The sequence below is a fragment of the Phyllobates terribilis genome, unplaced genomic scaffold, assembly GCF_046119375.1.
Source record: "Phyllobates terribilis strain yellow unplaced genomic scaffold, ASM4611937v1 Scaffold_2__4_contigs__length_985480577, whole genome shotgun sequence".
Classification (NCBI taxonomy): Eukaryota; Metazoa; Chordata; class Amphibia; order Anura; family Dendrobatidae; genus Phyllobates; species Phyllobates terribilis.
In genome coordinates, this window is record NW_027362762.1 from 362397184 (window position 1) to 362416706 (window position 19523).

General features: G+C 40.5%; 1 protein-coding gene across 4 annotated transcripts in view; it reads left to right on the forward strand.

The window, feature by feature from the left end:
- The window catches only part of ARHGAP6 (Rho GTPase activating protein 6), an 807277-nt gene that overhangs the window by 684346 nt on the left and 103408 nt on the right, over nt 1-19523 (forward strand). For all 4 annotated transcript variants that reach the window (XM_073664708.1, XM_073664706.1, XM_073664709.1 and 1 more), the window contains exon 2: nt 12345-12504. In XM_073664708.1, the coding sequence (XP_073520809.1) occupies nt 12345-12504 (160 nt within the window). The remainder of the gene's footprint in view (nt 1-12344; nt 12505-19523) is intronic.

A 19523-nucleotide genomic window follows, 5' to 3' on the forward strand; every position in this document is an offset into this window, starting at 1 on the left:
ACTGATGATGATAAGGCAGACCCTCCCGGGAGTACTGGCTAGCATAAGAGGCCTGGTCAGTCTGTGAACAAACAGGAGTTCCCCTGGCCAGGTGGAGTTGTAGGCCTCCCCGTCTGTCTGCACTCTTCCTGGCTACCTTGCTGTAAGCGAGTGGAAGTAGCCCACGTCCCTGAGTATACCGTGTAGTGCTCACCCGTATGGCTGGTGACTTGGGGCCTTCTGGTAGCCTCCGCTCCACGATGGCGGTGCTGGTCCCTTGCTCGTGACTGAGCCTCCGGGCTTCTATGGCCAGAGGACCTGGAATCCCCTGCCGTCTGGTTTCTGCTGCTGGACTTAGAGATCCTCACAGCCTCGGACTCCGTTGTCCGGTCGTAGTGTCTTCAGCCAGGACGAGCAATATCTGCTTCCAGTCCCTGGCACTCAGCTCCTACTCCTACAGAGCTCCTAGCTGTTGCTTCCCCTGTGTCTGGAACTTCACTCTCTGCTCTCTCTCTGCTTCACTTTCTCTCCTTTCTCCTCTAACCCCGCCCCAGATCCAGTTCATATAGGGCAGATTCCTCCCCTATCTGGTCTGGGACAGGAGGTGTTGCATGTTCAAGGGCTCCTGACCAGGGAACCTCCCACTTGTTCTCAGATGTGATATTTCTATCACTGTGGCAACCAGAACCCTGGGGTGCCACATGTATACTGTATAACATCTCATGTCTGTACACAAAGTATAAGGGTATGTGCCACGTTTAAGCACCACTCCAGCGTTTGTTTGTTTTCAGCACTGGAGTGGAGCTTTAAGTGTAAGCCCCCTGCCCCCGGTCATATACTTACCCTCCGGCGTCTTCCCCAGTTTTCAGCACCGCTCCGGTCCAGCGGCGCCGTCTTGTGAATGCAGCTTCTGAGTGGCTGGAAGTCCGAAGCTCCGCTCAAAAGCTCTCAATAAAAGTCTGAGTGAACGAGGCTCTCATAGACTTGTATTGAGTGGTGAAACACTGGAGCTGCAGGCAGGTCACTTTTCACAGGAGACAGACGGGTGCGGCGTCGAAAACTGATGAAGGCGGCAGGTGAGTATCAGACAGGAGGCAGGGAACTTACATTTAAAGCACCACTCCAGCCATGCAATAAAGAAAAATGCTGGAGTGGTGCTTTAACTATTTGGTGAAGAAATTTCTGCATCCTTTCTGCATCTCTTGGCAGGAAAAATGCTGCATATAGTAGGAACATTTTTGATGTGATATTTTTTACATGTGTTTTTATTGCAGATTTCCCCCACTCATTAGTATGGGTGAAATCTGAAGCAAAAACACTGAAAAAATTTACATGCTGCAGATACTTTGCCCTTCAGGTTTTGTGACAAATTTGTGCAGAAAAATCTGTGACAGTCTGTAACGTGTGCACAAGTCCTAGCACATACAGGATAATATTTGACTTATATGACGGACATCTGATATACTGTAAGGCTATGTGCCCACGATGCAGAAATGCTCCGGATTTTTTCCTGAGCATTTCTGCATCTCCCCTGGCAGAAAAAAACGCATGCGGATTGTACATGCGGATTGTACATGCGTTTTTCCTGTCAGGGACAAGCGGAAGTGAAGCGTTCTTCACTTGCATTTCCGCATGCGGGTTGACAAGCGCTTTCCAAGCGATTTTAGCATCACTTGGAAAGTGCTTGACAACTTGGTCACACTATATAAATCCATGCAAACGGCATGGATTTACTGTATATAGTGTGACCGTAAAAGAATGGTAAAAAAAAAAAAAAAAAAAAAATCTATACTTACCTTCTGATGGCCCCCGGTGTCCTTGTCCCTGCTTGCCGGCAGATTTAAGGACCTGCTGACTTCAGCGGTCGCGTGACCTGTCACATGACTAAATGACGTCAGCGCAGGTCCTTCAGTCCACCGCGAGCTGCCGGCAAGCCAAGACAAGCACACCGGGGGCCATCAGAAGGTAAATATAATATTTATTTTTTATTTTATCCTTTTTTTACAGGTTCTATGGTACCCGGGTCCGGAGGAGAGTCTCCTCTTCTCCAAACCCGGGTACCATCCGCACATTGAAACGCATGGATTCCGCATGTACAGATGCAGTGATGTGTAATCCATGCGTTCCAATGCAAGTCAATGGCGGCGAAAACACAGTGCTTCTGCAAAATAATTGGTAGTGCTGCGTTTTTTTCCGCAATGATAATCCGCAGCGGAAATTTCAGCAGCATGTGCACAGCACATGCGGATTATCATTGGGGAACATGGCAGACCTTCTACCATAAGTTTTTTAAGCGTTTCTGCAGCGGAATTGCTTAAAAAACGCATAGTGGGCACACAGCCTTATACAGTATATACAGCGTTGCATGTATATGATATATGACAGTGTGTATACTGTATAACAGCTGATGTCTGTATTATTCTTTATACTATAGTGATATACTATGTGCACAGATATACATTGTAGTATGCACTGAATTGATCAATCCTGCACCTGGCACAGGATATACTGTATATACAGGACCATCTATATAACATGTGATGTCCAGTATCCAGGCTCAGGGCTGATCAGTCCAGTGCAGGATTCTGTACAGTGTCTCTGGTCACACTGAAGCATAGGGACAGAAATTTATTGCAGCAGACTGAACTTTCCTGTGAATCTGGAGGCGCTGGAGCCGATGACCGGGGACTGACAGAGCGACCCTGAAAGTTCAGACTCCTGCAATAAATCTGGGTCGAAATAAGCAGAGAAGCCGCTGACGCAATATAGGGCCCCACGCTATACGGGGCCCCACGCTATACGGGGCCCCACGCTATACAGGGCCCGGCCCTGGATTTATGAGCAGGTGAGCAGCGTCCTGCCATCTCCTCACCGCACAGAGAGCTGAAGCTCGTACTCACAGATGGCTCCTCTCCGGCAGTAAGAAGATACAGCCGAGCTCTCTCTACTTCAGCAGACGGGGTGCAGGGTGGGCCTGTCTGCTCCACTGTGATGTGGCTGGCCTGAAAAACTACAACAGCACCGGCCCATCAATGGCCTTAATCAGCTGCTTAGTGACCAGCCCGGGGGGCATATGCCTCACTGCCCCCCCGGCTCAGCCCGCCCCTGCTCACAACTACCTCTCCCGGCATCTCCGCTGCCTCCAGTGACCGGTGCCTGCCATGCGTCCTCAGGGGCTCTTCTATCTGCAGTCATGAGTCAGTGTTTTCACTCTAGACCAGGACTTCTAGCTGCAACCAGGCCTCAGAGGTCACAGTGCCTCGTAACAGGACAATGGGCAGTGGGCACTGAAGGCTGCTGGGTGCCAGGACAGATGAGCGGTGAGATGAATATTAGGATTTTTTGTTTTTTTTAACCTTTTGATCGCCCTCTACAATTCAGAAAAATAGTGGCAAGAACTGACTGCTATTTTTAATTAGTCACTCGGAGCAAATGACAAAAAAAAATTAAAACTCTGGAGAATATTTTTTTTGTAAAATTCAGTTCCACTCGAATACTTTGACCTATCTCTATTAATTTCCTAACATCCTAATTAACTCTTTAGCATAATTAAAAATACTCAGTACTGCAGAATTTCAGTTCTGGTCTCCTATGACTATGGTTGTCTTTGCCCTACCTTCTTTTGCCATATATTTAAGGATATAACACAGTGCGAGTTCAGATGCACAGTAAATGGCCTTGCTGGACAAATCATTCACTCTGTTATATCTGTACAGTTCGACCACCCACTTTTCTATTGTGTGGGGTCTTATTAAGGTCTATGTATGGAAAAGTACATAGATAACATCTGCAGTCTAAATAATATAGCTGTATAAATTAAGGGTTTGTGCAAATTGCAATCCAAACAAGTCAGATACTGTTCTCTGTGTTTAACTTTACTATAAATCATGTCACGTTGAGGATAGTGACCCTTATAAATAGTTCAAATAAACGTGCTTTTTAGGCGAAAAATAAAATCTAACTTAGGTAGTTCTCGTTATGGACTCCAATAGGTGGCGCTAGAGAGAAAATTTTGTTCCTACAGTGCTGAAATAAAAGTTGCATTACTAATTATTGTGCATCATGCATGTTTGTGTAAAATTGTCTGCAATTAAAGAGGACCTGAACAAAAGTGGCCAGATTTTGGTCTTCTTTTAATCCTGCTGCTCCCCTGAGTATTCTATTTGTGTTGTGTGTAAATCTGCCATGCAGTTCCAGAGATATGGGCCTTTTTATATAGTGCTAATTTTTCTGGTCTCTACAAAGGAGGCGTGGCTTACACTGTTCTCTGGGGGCGTGTCCTTAGGCTGCTCTGTATTATTACCCTGTGAGCCATGCCCCCTTAGTAAAGCCCATAAAAATTTACACTGAATAAAAAGGCCCATATCTCTGGGACCGTATGGCGGATTTACAAAGCACAAAATATTCAGGCGAACATTGGGAAGAAAAGAAAAGCAAAACCTGGCCTCATTTTGACCTGGTGAGAGATCATCTTTAAATGGACCACGGGTTCTTTATAGTAAAGATGATATAATACTTATTTGTGGCAAGGCATAGTTTATATTATAAATTCAGCTGATGTGCTACGGGGGTCCTCTTCATTAGTGTTCCTATAGACTACTGAAAGAAGCAAAGCATTGTACAGCGTTCTTAAGAATAAATGGTTGTCTCCTGAATTGGATACCACTAATTCTACAGAGCTAGTGTCTACTAGTGTATTTATGGGGGGTCTTATCTGTCTGAAAATGGACCTGGCATAGTTTTTATTGCTTCGTTATAAACCATTCTTTGTTTTAATATAAACACAATATCATATATAATTTTCAGTAACAGTCTTATTTGTAGACATTGATTTTGACTATTTTCAATAGTTCCAAATAATGCTCATCTGAAACCCATAATAAATAATAATCCACATCGGACCTTAGACTTGCTTTTGATCTTTGATGTAAGTGTCATGGTGTCCTACACACATGGAATTATTACAACAGGTCCGAAACGTGGATCCGGTTTTGTTTCCAACTGCCAAATGTGTCTACTAGAACTAAAAAGGAGTAAAACGGAGAGATATTATCTTTCCTTCCACAGTATGAATGTTCCTCAAATTAAAAGTGCACTACATAGGTTACCCTACTAAATCTGCCCAAGTTCTAAAGATCATTTAGGAAATAGGCTTATTAATTAAAGATAATAATGGAAGAATAGATAGTAGTATTGAATAGCAGTAAAATACATGGATAAAGGAGAAATTGACTATTTATACTAATTTGTTTAACAATGGAATAAATATTATTTTAAATAATTTCATAAATACTATCCCATAGCTCAGTTTTCTCATATTTTGGTCCAGGAACTCAAGAGTTCATCAAAGTGGTTTCCACGTGAAAATGAATAAATGTGGATGAAGGTTGATATACCACTGGTATCAGGTTAATACATTGCAGCTAGAAATAAGCGATTTAATTTAATGCTAATTCGTGTAAAATTTTTAGAAATTTTCTGAGCCTAGCCAATAATTAGCGATTTGTTTTATAAGAAATACTTAAACGGGTTGCTACCATTTTATACAATGCAGAAGATTACATCAAGTACATAGACTTCATAAAAGCCGAGCAGGGAATGCAGCAGCCATTTTCTGGTCAATCTGCATAGTGAAAGGAAGTCACAGCTTAGCCATAAGGAGAGAAAGCCAAAACACTGAAAACTGCAGATAGTGTGTATGGTGGCATAGAAGTGAAGATTAGTGCGTGAAGAAAAGAGATTAATACAAATTTTATTTATAAGGCTGAAGAGAAAGGGGAGTCACTGTGTTACTAGTTACCATTCATTTACCCATAGCCATAAACGTTGAGGTCACTGACATTATTTACAAAGGCTGTGTTTTCACTGAAGAGCTAGAAAGAGGTGGATACTGTCTTAGCAGACCGCAGAGAGTTGCACAACTCTCTTCAGGGCAATTGGCCAAATTGAATTGAAAAAAATATGCTTAGATTGCAGCCAAATAATTCCTCCAGCACAAACTTACCTCCTCTACTCCTTATAGGAGTAGAGATAAATAAAAAAAAACGACACATAATAATGAATTCTTGAGCTAATCCGAACATAGACATAGGCATTGGAATGAGCAAGGCATGACATAATGATATATTGATGTGCTCTTGGCATTGCATCTAGTTCTACAGATAAAACATTAGCTTCTGTAGCTTCAATCACTTTTTGTAGGTGCTGGTTCTTGCTGTCTAAGGGTTGCTATATCTTATGCACACTGTATTCTTGAAGGCGTTGTACACTACTGGGTGACTCGTATTGAATGCCCCCACAGAGCTCAATATAAAAGGAAAAAACCATACTTACCTCCTGCATTCGTTCCACTCCAAGTGCTTCATCAGGGGTTCGCTGATGGATTATGAAGGATGCAGCCCATCAGTGGCCAATTCAGCGCTCACATGACATAAACAATGTTAGAGATTGCAAGTGGACACAATGCTCAAAGTAGAGGAACGGCATCGGTCCAGAAGGAAAGTATGCTTTTTCCTTATTTTATTTTCCACAAATAAAGTGGAAAAACTCTAAGTATTTAGTAGGCAACTGAATAGATTATTTTCATGTAAATTCTTCATAAAAACTGCAGGTGACATCACTTGCAACATATAATTACTTTTAAAGGGGTAGTCTGAAGGCAAAGCATTTTTCTCCTAAGTCCCTATGTAGTCCCATAATTCTAAGCTATTTCTAATATTCTGTACTTGCTTTTAAAATGTCCTACTGTTGCCTAACTACACTATCTAGTAGCTTTTGTATTTTTTTTCTACTTCGTGTCTGATGACCATTCATCTGAGTATCACCAGTGCATGCTGGGATACTCAAACGAAGTGTCATCAGGGCGGTAGAGTCTGTGGTCACTGTCACAGCCTTTGCTCCCTCCGTGAAATGAAGCGTCATCAGTGACACTCTTTTTAGGGGCTGGTCCCTGCTGTTTCCTTGTGCAGAGTCTCTCCTGTGCGCTGTGCCCCCCCCCCCCAGTGCGATCAACATGGCATTCTGTCTGTTGTTTGTATAGATGAATAGTAATAAGCCGACAGCAGAGCGGTGTCACTATATCCCACATGCAGGAGGACTATTGCCACTCCCGCGGGTGACGTCACTCATCTCTGCGGGGTATTCTGAAACTGCTTTGCTGCCGGATTATTACTATTCATCTATATAGACAAAAGACCGGGTGCTGGACTCATCGCACAGGGCACTGGGGGAGATACCCAGGGACACAGCAGGGACAGCATCGCCCCTGAAACAAGCGTCAAGGTGGGGGCAGAGGCCGTGACAGTGACTGCTGCCTCTGCGCCCTGATGATGCTCTGTTTGAGTGATACTCAAACGAATCGTCATCAGACAGGAAGTAGTGAAACAAAAATACAAAAGCAGTTAGATTGTGTACTTAGGGAATAGTAGGAAATGTTTAAAGTAAGTATATTAGAGAATAGTTTAGATTATGGGACAAAATAAATAGGGAGTTAGGAGGAAAATGCTTTGCCTTCAGATCACCCCTTTAAGTACCATTTTAACAACGTTTAATGTTCCAGCAAGTAGACAGTACTTCCTATTCCTATAAGAAATAATAATGGTTCCTGAGATTATTGGAGAGGCAGATAAATAAAATTCATAAATCGCGCTGACAATATTGGTAGATCTGTTCCTATCCTTTTTAATTATGTGACTCCTTAATGTGGCTTTAATATTTATCTACTGGTCTATACTTATTATTAGAGTATTGTTGCCCTGCTTTACAAATAAAGACCTAATTATATAAATCATGTGCTATAACATTGGTATAATCTCACATCTGGACCATTAGTCTGACAAAATATTGCTAATCAGGACTTATATACAAAGAGAAATATGCCGTCTTTGTTTAACTTTAATCATTTGCTCTCCTTTTAGCTTTAGGCTCTGGCTGTTAATATTGTTTTAATTATTGATGTTTCATGAGCTTCATGTATGACCTAAATCTCATGTTGTCATGGAGAAGGTTCATCGCGCTCCCTTCTTTCAAGATCATTTTTTCTGTTGAAAAAAAAAAAATCTTTCCCAATTTCTATTTGCTCAGTGGTTAGCACTGCAGCCTTGCAGCGCTGGGGTCCTGGGTTCAAATCCCACCAAGGACAACATCTGCAAGGAGTTTGTATCTTCTCCCCTTGTTTGCTTGGGTTTCCTCCAGGTTCTCCGGTTTGCTCCCACACTCCAAAGACATAATGAATCTAGATTGTGAGCCCCAATGGGGACAGTGTCCATAATGTCTGTAAGTAGCTACGGCATATGATGATGCTGTATATTGTGTAATGCATAATAATTAATAAAGTATACATTTACTATTCAACATTTTTCTACAATTTAATATATATTATCTTTGTTTAATTTGTAAATTTATATACAGCTGAACAAATGCTTTAAGAACATGCAAGGGTTGCCCCCAAACCTTTCCTAATCTTCAATGGTTTGCCATCATATCAGGCAAATAATTGCTTTTCCTATCATATGTTGCCTGAAAAATTAAAATAATAAATGTTTTATTGAATATGTTATATTCATCTTAGCACGACCAATATGTAGACTGAAAAAAAAATAAAAACAATATTACGACTTAGTTCACATCTGTGATGGATGCTCCGTTAGAAGCTTTCATTGCTAATTCATTCAAGTATGTCCTTTGGATTGTATGAAACCATTACATGTATGAATCCCATTTTTCTCTTCCTGAGGGACTTCTAGCACAGATATGAACAAAGACTTAAATCAATGGTTCTATAAAATTAGGAATTATTGAAATCTTAGAGTCAGGGCTGTGGAGTTGGTAAGCCAAACCTCCGACTCTTCAATTTCAATGACATCGACTCCAACTCCGACTCCACGACTCCCTCATACATGGCTCATGTTTAAGTGATAAGTTTAGTGTCGCACAGATTCATCTCAGCTAAAAGTCTAGACCCTTAGATCAGGAATAGGACAGACATTTATAGGACATTTCATAACTTTCCCAAATTCTTATGAAAAAATATTCCCCACAAACTGCATTGAACTACTGTACCCAATTTATTATATGTTTTAGGAGTTGGAGTCAGCCCTTTTTATACCAACTCCGACTCCACCAAAATGGACACCGACTCCACAGCCCTGCTTAGAGGGTATCAAATGGGTTCTGGAATATTGTCTAGCAACTCATCATCTCATCATCTGTACATGCGAAGAGTTTTTGGCTTATATTGCTGAATAAATAAAAGTTGAAATAACGTGTAATGTTTTCCATAATGACACACTCTAATCCAATTTTGGAATCTTTTCATATTCATTAGAGCAGTTGTTTATTTGTAAAGTGAGTCCATGTCTGACAATGTTTGTAGTTTTAGCTGCTTCAATGTACATTTGTATAAGCAATATACAGAAATCAGCAGTGTTAGGGATATTGAGGCGGCATGTGTAATCCAGCTGTAGACGTTTCATTACTAGAGATGATCCAATCTGCAAAGATTCAAATTCAGCAAATCATGCAAATTTTAAAAATGAAATTTGATTAGCAGTAGGAATGAGCAGACTCGTGGAAGTTCGGGTTCTGGTACCTGACCCTATCTTTAGTCCAAAATTTGGTTGGGGTACTAGAACTTTTTCCAAACTTGAACCAGAACCCGAACTCCATTGAAATGTATGGGGATCCGAACTTTATAGCTGGAAAATATTCTCTTTCTTTCTGCAACAGACTTCTGGGAAAAGCCCGTTTTCGGCGTTTAGCATCGGACACTAACTGTCCAGTTCGAACCCCGAACAGGTTCCCTCATCTCTAATTAGCAGCAAAATTATTCAATGTAAACAAATATTCCAGACCCGAGAGCATAATAAATGTAAGATGTAAATAAAGATGACCTCCCAGCTCACCTGTCCCGCCAACCCTGCAGCCTTCCGTCCAGTCCTCCGCACCTCTTCTTATTCTCTCCCTCTATCCTCTTTGGCCACTTCATTTCATGCATTGGATTCAATCTCTGAATAGGCCTATGACATCAATACAATGATTGGTGAGTGGTAAGGTATCATTTATTTTTTTAACTGTTTGCTTAGACCTTTATGGTTCAGAAAATGGTGGCCGCAGCTGGACGCACTTTGCTGACTTTGTGCTGAGCAAACCGCAAAAAGAATCCTATTCTTGAGAATACAGATTTTGGTCAAATTAGAGGTCAATACAATTCCACTCCAAAAAATTCATCAACTCTAGTCTTTACACAGTAATATGTCTGTATGCTTCTGCCTCTTACCCCAAAGATATAAGCTATGCCTTTTTTTCTTTTTCGCTAGATTTCTGGTTAATATTGTCTAAGTATAGTCCAAATTTTGTTACGGGGTTCTTGATTCCTCTGATACACAGTAGTGAATCTATTTCTACATTTGGCAGGGCAACATAATTTATGAATGTAGATTTTGTGCTCCTATTTTCCATACTGTATTGCTTGTACTTTGAGGTTTAAGCTATGTTTTCATGTTAAGATTACTTCTACTAGGTGCGAAATTTGTAGGTTGCAGTACATGCTGAAGACTTGGATAAACACTCTGACTTTTTACCATGCGGAATATGCTTCTCACAGATTTCTAAACTGTCCAATAATATGAAAACATGGGCACAGTTCAAGAATGTTATTCTTCCATTAACCACAGGAAATGTATTCCTTTCTGTAGACACATTATATATGTGCACAGAGGCCTCTGGTTTCTAACATCTCTTGTGCCGGACTCTAATAATTTTCATGTATTGTGCGTCTCATCTCAATCCCAATTCTGGCAAGTCCTCATACTTTATGTAAACACTTAAACAAATGGTCCGCTTCACTGCTTACACTAAAGTTTTGAGTATATTTTTAAAGAAAATTTTGCCTGTATGTAAGATGTTAGGAAAAATAAATTTTAACTTGCATTACACAGAATATTTAAGTAATGTACATTACATTCTCTTTTAAAATAGTAGCCAACTCATATGTTCAAGAATTACTTCCAGTGACGTGTTTTAGGGAACAAAAGTGCACTGAAGCCTTCCTTCATTTAAAAAAAAAAAGACATTTTAAAGTCTATTGACAAATCCACTTGGTTCTGATGCTACAGAATAAAGCTCTATTAACGTCTTCATGACTTTTGACATACAAGTAAAAGCCGCATCTTTCTCCGCTCATGATGGCTGATTTAATCAGCCATCATGTTCCTTTAACAGAGCAGAGTATTTAATAAGCTCCGGTACAGGGCACGTTGTTCCAAGCTCCTATCGGCGAGCCTGTGACGTGATCACGGGGTGCCGATGGGTTGTCATAACAGCCGGGGGTCTGTCATTATGAGACTCCTTTGAAATCCAGCCTGGCGTTCATAGGAGATCGTGATTTTCTCTATACATAGCAGTGCTGTGCACAAGTGATCGGACGATCACAGTTTCAAGTCCCCTAAGGGGACTATTAAATCCAGTAAAAAATGGAAAAAAAAGTTTTTAAAAATATGAAAAAAATAAACAAAATCACAAAAGTTCACCCCCCCCACCTTTTGACCCATCAAAAAAAAAAAAATACACATAATTGGTATCGATGGTTCGTAAAAGTTCAATATATAAATCAATATAAAGTAAATGAATCTGATCATAACGGCATAACTGATGAAAAATTCAAAACGCCAGAATTACATTATTTTGGCCACTGCAACATTGCAATAAGAGGTGATAACAACATTTTATCTAACCCAAAATCAGTATCAGTAAAAACGACAGCTCAGGGCTTTTTGTTTGTATTAAAAAATGCAACAACTTTCACAAGGAAATATTTTTGACCAGGGGCTCTCTGCGCCAAACAATTCTTATTCATGTGAGAAAATTGCTGACTGTTTCAAATATACATGAATTAAAAAAATTCAGCCCGAGATCTTGGGATCGTTAGCTGTTACGACATGATGTGTTTACACATACATATTTAGGCTCTGTCACACATCTGGTGTTTGCCTTCCATGAAAAGTATACCCCCTGAGTATTTGTGGTTGTATACCGTGAAAAGAAAGCTGCAACATATGCTACTGTCTTCTGCAAAAACTATAACTGTAAAAAATTACTCCGAATATGTTTAAAGAACACTTTGTTTTTTTAATCTCGGCATCTATGCAGACTGTAGGGCAAAAATTATATGCAAGTGGGATCCTTTTACATTGATACATGATAATACATAAGGTTCAGATGGTCATATACAGTGTAAAATAAATGTACACATTTTTAATACAAGTTGCTCGCCTTCTTTTGCAATAGTTACAAATACTTTGAATTGTGCTCGTGTTTTGTGCAGCATAAGACATTAAACAATACATATTTGCTTTATTTGCCATTAGGGTGATTTTACATGGAACAGTATGTCTGGCCGAACTGTCCGTCTGAAATCTGTTCCCATACAAAGTCTTTCTGAACTGGAGCGTGCCCGTCTGCAGGAAGTTGCCTTTTATCGTCTGCAGCAAGATTTTGATTTGGGTTGTCAGATCACCATTCCCAAAGGTAAATGTTTGGATTGCTGCTGTTTTTGGTGCTTAATTATGTTACTTACAAAGCATTTGTAACACTAATCATTATTTGTTAAAGAAAACATATCTTAATTTTATTTTACTAATTAAAACTAGATATTCATATACATTCATTTTCTGTTAATCTGATTTTCATTCATCATGGTACCATTTTTATTTCTCTGTACTTGCTCATGGGAGCAGCCATCACGTCTGAGCTGTTAACAGCAGTCAGATATATGCATTACAGGGGAGCAACCCTCACATCTGAGCTGTTAACAGCCTTCAGATATATTCATTACAGGAGAGCAACACTCGTGATTGACCTGTTAACAGCCTTCCGATATTTGCATTACAGGGGAGCAACACTCTTGTCTGAGCTGTTAACAGCCTTCAGATATATGCATTACAGGGGAGCAATTCTCGCGTCTGAGCTGCCGTTAACAGCCTTCAGATTTATACATTACAGGGGAGCAAACCTCGCGTCTGAGCTGTTAACAGCCTTCAGATTTATGCATTACAGGTTAGCAACCCTCGCATCTGAGCTCGTAACACCCTTCAGGTATATGCATTACAGGGGAGCAACCCTCACGTCTGAGCTGTTAACGGCCTTCAGATATATTCATTACAGGAGAGCAACCCTCGTGATTGACCTGTTAACAGCCTTCAGATATATGCATTACAGGGGAGCAATCCTCGCGTCTGAGCTGCCGTTAACAGCCTTCAGATATATGCATTACAGGAGAGCAACCCTCGTGATTGACCTGTTAACAGCCTTCTGATATATGCATTACAGGGGAGCAACCCTCTTGTCTGAGCTGTTAACAGCCTAAAGATATATACATTACAGGGGAACAATCCTCGCGTCTGAGCTGCCGTTAACAGCTTTCAGATATATGCATTGCAGGGGAGCAACCCTCACGTCTGAGCTGCTAACAGCCTTCAGATATATGCATTTCTGGAGAGCAACCCTCGCATCTGAGCTGTTAACAGCAGTCAGATATATGCATTACAGGGGAGCAACCCTCGTGATTAACCTGTTAACAGCCTTCCGGTATATGCATTACAGGGGAGCAACCCACTTGTCTGTCTGAGCTGTTATCAGCATTCAGGTATATACATTACAGGGGAGCAACCCTCGCTTCTGATCTGTTATACGATATACAGTACAGATCAAAAGTTTGGACACACCTCATTTAAAGATTTTTCTGTATTTTCATGATTATGAAAATTGTACATTCACACTGAAGGCATCAAAACTATGAATTAACACATGTGGAATTATATACTTTACAAAAAAGTGTGAAACAACTGAAAATATGTCTTATATTCTAGGTTCTTCAAAGTAGCCACCTTTTGCTTTGATGACTGCTTTGCACACTCTTGGCATTCTCTTGATGAGCTTCAAGAGGTAGTCACCGGAAATGGTCTTCCAACAATCTTGAAGGCGTTCCCAGAGATGCTTAGCACTTGTTGGCCCTTTTGCCTTCACTCTGCGGTCCAGCTCACCCCAAACCATCTCGATTGGGTTCAGGTCTGGTGACTGTGGAGGCCAGGTCATCTGGCGTAGCACCCCATCACTCTCATTCTTGGTCAAATAGCCCTTACACAGCCTGAAGGTGTGTTTGGGGTCATTGTCCTGTTGAAAAATAAATGATGATCCAACTAAACGCAAACCGAATGGAATAGCATGCCACTGCAAGATGCTGTGGTAGCCATGCTGGTTCAGTATGCCTTCAATTTTGAATAAATCCCCAACAGTGTCACCAGCAAAGCACCCCCAAACCATCACACCTCCTCCTCCATGCTTCACGGTGGGAACCAGGCATGTAGAGTCCATCCGTTCACCTTTTCAGCGTCGCACAAAGACACGGTGGTTGGAACCAAAGATCTCAAATTTGGACTCATCAGACCAAAGCACAGATTTCCACTGGTCTAATGTCCATTCCTTGTGTTCTTTAGCCCAAACAAGTCTCTTCTGCTTGTTGCCTGTCCTTAGCAGTGGTTTCCTAGCAGCTATTTTACCATGAAGGCCTGCTGCACAAAGTCTTCTCTTAACAGTTGTTGTAGAGATGTGTCTGCTTCTAGAACTCTGTGTGGCATTGACCTGGTCTCTAATCTGAGCTGCTGTTAACCTGCAATTTCTGAGGCTGGTGACTCGGATAAACTTATCCTCAGAAGCAGGGGTGACTCTTGGTCTTCCTTTCCTGGGGCGGTCCTCATGTGAGCCACTTTCTTTATAGCGCTTGATGGTTTTTGGAACTGCACTTGAGGACACTTTCAAAGTTTGCCCAATTTTTCGGACTGACTGACCTTCATTTCTTAAAGTAATGATGGTCACTCGTTTTTCTTTACTTAGCTGCTTTTTTCTTGCCATAATACAAATTCTAACAGTCTATTCAGTAGGACTATCAGCTGTGTATCTACCAGACTTCTGCACAACACAACTGATGGTCCCAACCCCATTTATAAGGCAAGAAATCCTACTTATTAAACCTGACAGGGCACACCTGTGAAGTGAAAACCATTTCAGATGACTACCTCTTGAAGCTCATCAAGAGAATGCCAAGAGTGTGCAAAGCAGTCATCAAAGCAAAAGGTGGCTACTGTGAAGAACCTAGAATATAAGACATATTTTCAGTAGTTTCACACTTTTTTGTTAAGTATATAATTCCACATGGGTTAATTCATGGTTTTGATGCCTTCAGTGTGAATGTACAATTTTCATAGTCATGAAAATACTGAAAAATCTTTTAATGAGAAGGTGTGTCCAAGGTATGCATTACAGGGGAGCAACCCTCGCATCTGAGCTGCTGACAGCTTTCATATATATGCATTGCAGCAACCGCATGTGCCGTAGGAATAGGAATGTTCACTAACTTTTATGAGAGATTGTTCTAAGTACGATCTGCGAACAGCGCTGGGGTCATTGCACAGGAGGTGAGCACCATACCTGTGACCTCTAACCCAGCCAACTTGTATCCCCACCACTGAACCCATTACAGACCATACAACCTGACATCAAATCAGGAGTCTGGCAGCACAAAATGACTGGTCAAACTTAGCACAGGCACCTGCTGCACCCATGAACTACTGATTTTAGGTTGTATCACGTCTTCTCTATTGTTAATTTTGGACTTTGACTAGGCTAATCTAAAGGATGCAAACTTGGAGATAAAATAAATGTAAATCCGCGCTGCCAGACATCCAATATACGAAAAGAGACCAATAAAAGTATGGATGCGACTTTTATTTGCCAACACGTATTCTTACCTCTTCATCAGGACAAACCACAATGATGGCTTCATTGTGGTTTGTCCCAATGAAAAAGTATGAATACCTCGAAATTCATTGACAAATAAAAAACGCATCCATACTTTTTTTTGTCTCTCATCGTATATTGGATCTCTGGCAACATCCACTTTATCTCCAAGTTTACATCTTAGCATCCTATAATTTTTGGTGGATCTAAGCAGCCTATTCAAACAAGCTAACAAAGGGGTTGTGATTGTCCCAACCCCACCAAATATCGTTTTTCCCTTTTCCCTTGACCCTTCCAGCTTTTATTTTATTTAAGCTAATCCAAAAACATAGATATTCTACTGTTTAGAGTTATTGTTTTGCTGCAAATTGAGTTTCAGTTTGTGAAGAGATAGAAGAACATTTTCTTCCCAAGCTTCTTAAAGGGAGTCTGTTGGCACAAAATCAAGCGCAGGACCCGAGTATACCTTGAACTTGGCCAAACAGTGAGTGAACCATCCAATCTAGTTGTTTTTCATCTATCTTCACCCTCCTCTTCGTTGACAGCTCTGGCTTTACAGGGAGCAGGGGGCAGAGGTAGATCAAAAGCACTTAACTGTTACTGTTTAGCCTCTTCAAAGGTGAATGAGGCTCCTGTGGGGTTGATTTAAACAGTTAATTTGTGCCTACCGACTCCCTTTATAAGAAGCATTGGAACAACATGTTCAAATATTTCTTCAAAACTCGATTTGCAGCAAGACAATAATCCTAAACAGAAGAAACTCTATCCTTTTGCATTAGTTTAGTCAAGGTCCAAACTTGAAAATACAGATGATGTGGCACAACCTAAAATCAACAGTTCTTGCACAGACACAATTCTGTGAAGCGGAGTGAGATCAAATTATCAAATGATAACAAGACAAGTATTTAGTTGCAATTATAAGCACGAGTAGGCTTTGGGTTATTTACCTGTCACATAAAATAAAAATTGTAATTGCTTACTTAGGTTTACTTTGTTTAAAAAGAACCTGTAAGGTTCCAAACGTTATTAACCTGCAGCTATGGGGTTAATCTGAAGGTTAATAGCGTTTCAATGTTGTCCTGCTGCCTTACTAAAGCCCAGCTACCAAGAGAAACTTTACTTTATTTCTCTATTCCTGCTGGGGACGCCTCTATGACTGAAGCTGGCGGCTACTGGGAAAAATACAGTTCATCTTCTCCCAGTAGCTGTGCTTTCAGTAAGGCGGCCAGACAGCATTGGTGCTCTATTAACCTGCAGATTAATCCTATGAAAAATGAAAAGAATAATTTCTTACTTTGAAATTTTTTCTCTTGCTGCAAAGGGAAATGTTATTTGTGTGAAGCCAATTCAAGCCCTTCTACATACTAAAGGGTGCAGTGTGAGACAGATTTACTATACCTTTAAAAGGTTTGTTCTCCTTCCTTTTTTTTCATAGGCTCACAGCTTCTCCAGCTATCTTTGTTATGATCAGCTGCACTGGGATATTAATGGCACAAGCTGCTGAGCTCAGTGATTGGCTGCAGTGGTCAGGAGAGCTGTAGATGTGACACCACTGCTGCAGTCGATCAATATAGACTAGAGCAGTGGAGAGGCACTACTGGACCTAGAGTGCATGAGTAAAAACTTAGTTTTTTATTTTAACCCCTTAATGACCACTAATACACATTAAAACAGCAGTCTTTAAGGGGCTTTATTCCGGATCACCATTTTAAAATGGCTGTCGGGAATAAGGGAATAGTGCCCCTCCCCCACCATGTGTGCAATTCCCATGGGTGACAGCTGTACATGATAGCTGACACCTTGCGGTTTTGGAGCTGATCGGGGCTGATTAACCACTTAAATAACACTGTAACAAACAGCGGTACCTAAGAGGATAAAAGGGGGTCAAAAGACTCCGTAAGGCAGGATCGACCCCCAGCGATGGTAATCGCAGGTGCCGATCGTTGTCATGGTATCCTGAGGTCATCTGATGAGCCCATGCTATGTTGGCCTGTGATAACCAAACTATTAACTGTGTCTCACTGGTACAGTCAGTGAGTCACTGACAGGTCTCTGGCACTGCAGTACATAAGCACTGCATGAGACCAGCAATCAGAGTAAAAATTATACATATCCCACAGGGGGACTTAGTGAAAAAGTAAAAAAAAAAGACAAAAAAAAACCGCACAAAAAGCCATTTCGTCACTAATAACACAGCCTTTGTGATAAAACAAAGATAAACACAAAAAACGTACACATAATTGGTATCGCCACATCCGGATCTCTAAAACTGTCACGTTATTTATTCCGTACAGCAAAAACTTTAAAAAAAATGTGTTTTTTCATACTGACACACAAAAAATTGTTGTTAAGAAACTTGATAAAAAAAGCCATATGTAAAACAAAAAGGCATTTATAAAAATGCCGAACCTTCCCGTAAAAAAACAAGCCCTAATATGGATCATTTGGGAAAAAAATAAAGTTACAGTTCTCAGAATATGGCAATGCAAAAACAAATTCATTTTTGTAAAATTATTGTTTTTATTGTGTAAAAGCAGCAAAGCATAAAAAAAACTATATGAATCTGGTATCGCTGTAATTGTATTGACCCGAAGAGCAAATCGATCTTATCACTTTTACCACATGGTAATAAAACAGCGGTTTTATTTTTTTTCCTGCTGTTTTGGCACCTTAGGGGTTCCTCAAATATCGTCCGCATACTATTCTACAGTAGTAAATCTGTTCTCCAAAAGCCAAATGGGGCGCTCCTTCCTTCTCAGCCCTAAAGTGTAGCCTAACAGTAGCATCTGATGACATATGGGGCATCACCGCATTCTGGAGAAATTGTGCAATAAATTATGGGGTCCAGTTTCACCTAATAACCCCTTGTGTAACTGACAAATTTGCAGTAAATAGGAAAATTACATTTTTACCACTAAAATGTTATATTTCCACATGACCAATGTTATGAAATTCTGTGATGCTCCTGTGGTTCAAAATTCTCACTACACCCCCAGATGAATTACTTAAGCAGTGATGTTTCCAATTTGGGGTCACTTGTGGGGGTTTCTGCTGATCTGGCACCTCAGAGGCTCAGATAATGGAACCCGCAATCTATTCAAACAGAATCTAAAAGCCAAGTAGCGCTCCTTCTCATCCGATCCCTGCCATATGGGATACTGCTATGTTCAGTAAAAAATTGCATAACAAATTATGGGGTCCATTTTCTCCTATTACCCCTGGTGGAAATGATAAATTTGGTGATAAAACAGTATTTTAGTGGAAAAAATGTAATTTATTTTTTCATATCTAAATTTTATAAAGTTTTGTGAATCACCTGTAGGTTAAAAATGCTCAGTACACCATTAGATGAATTCCATGAGGGATCTAGTTTCCAAAATGGGTTCAATTGTATGGGTTTTCTACAGTTTTGGTATGTCATGGGCTCTGCAAATGCGACATGGCATTCACAATCTATTCCAGACAAATTCACCCTCCAAAAATCAAGTAGCAATCTTTCCTTTCTGAGCCCTGCTATGTGCTTGAACAGCAGTTTTTGACCACATATGGAGTATCTTAGTATTCAGAAAAAATTGTGTTAAAAATTATGGGGTCCATTTTTTCCTATTATCCATTGTAAAAATTATAAATTTGGTTCTGAAGCAACATTTTAGCGGAAAGAACTTAATTTATTGTTTTCACATCCACATTTTAAAAAGTTATGTGAAGCACCTACAGGTTCAACAAGCTCAAGACACCCCTAGATGAATTCC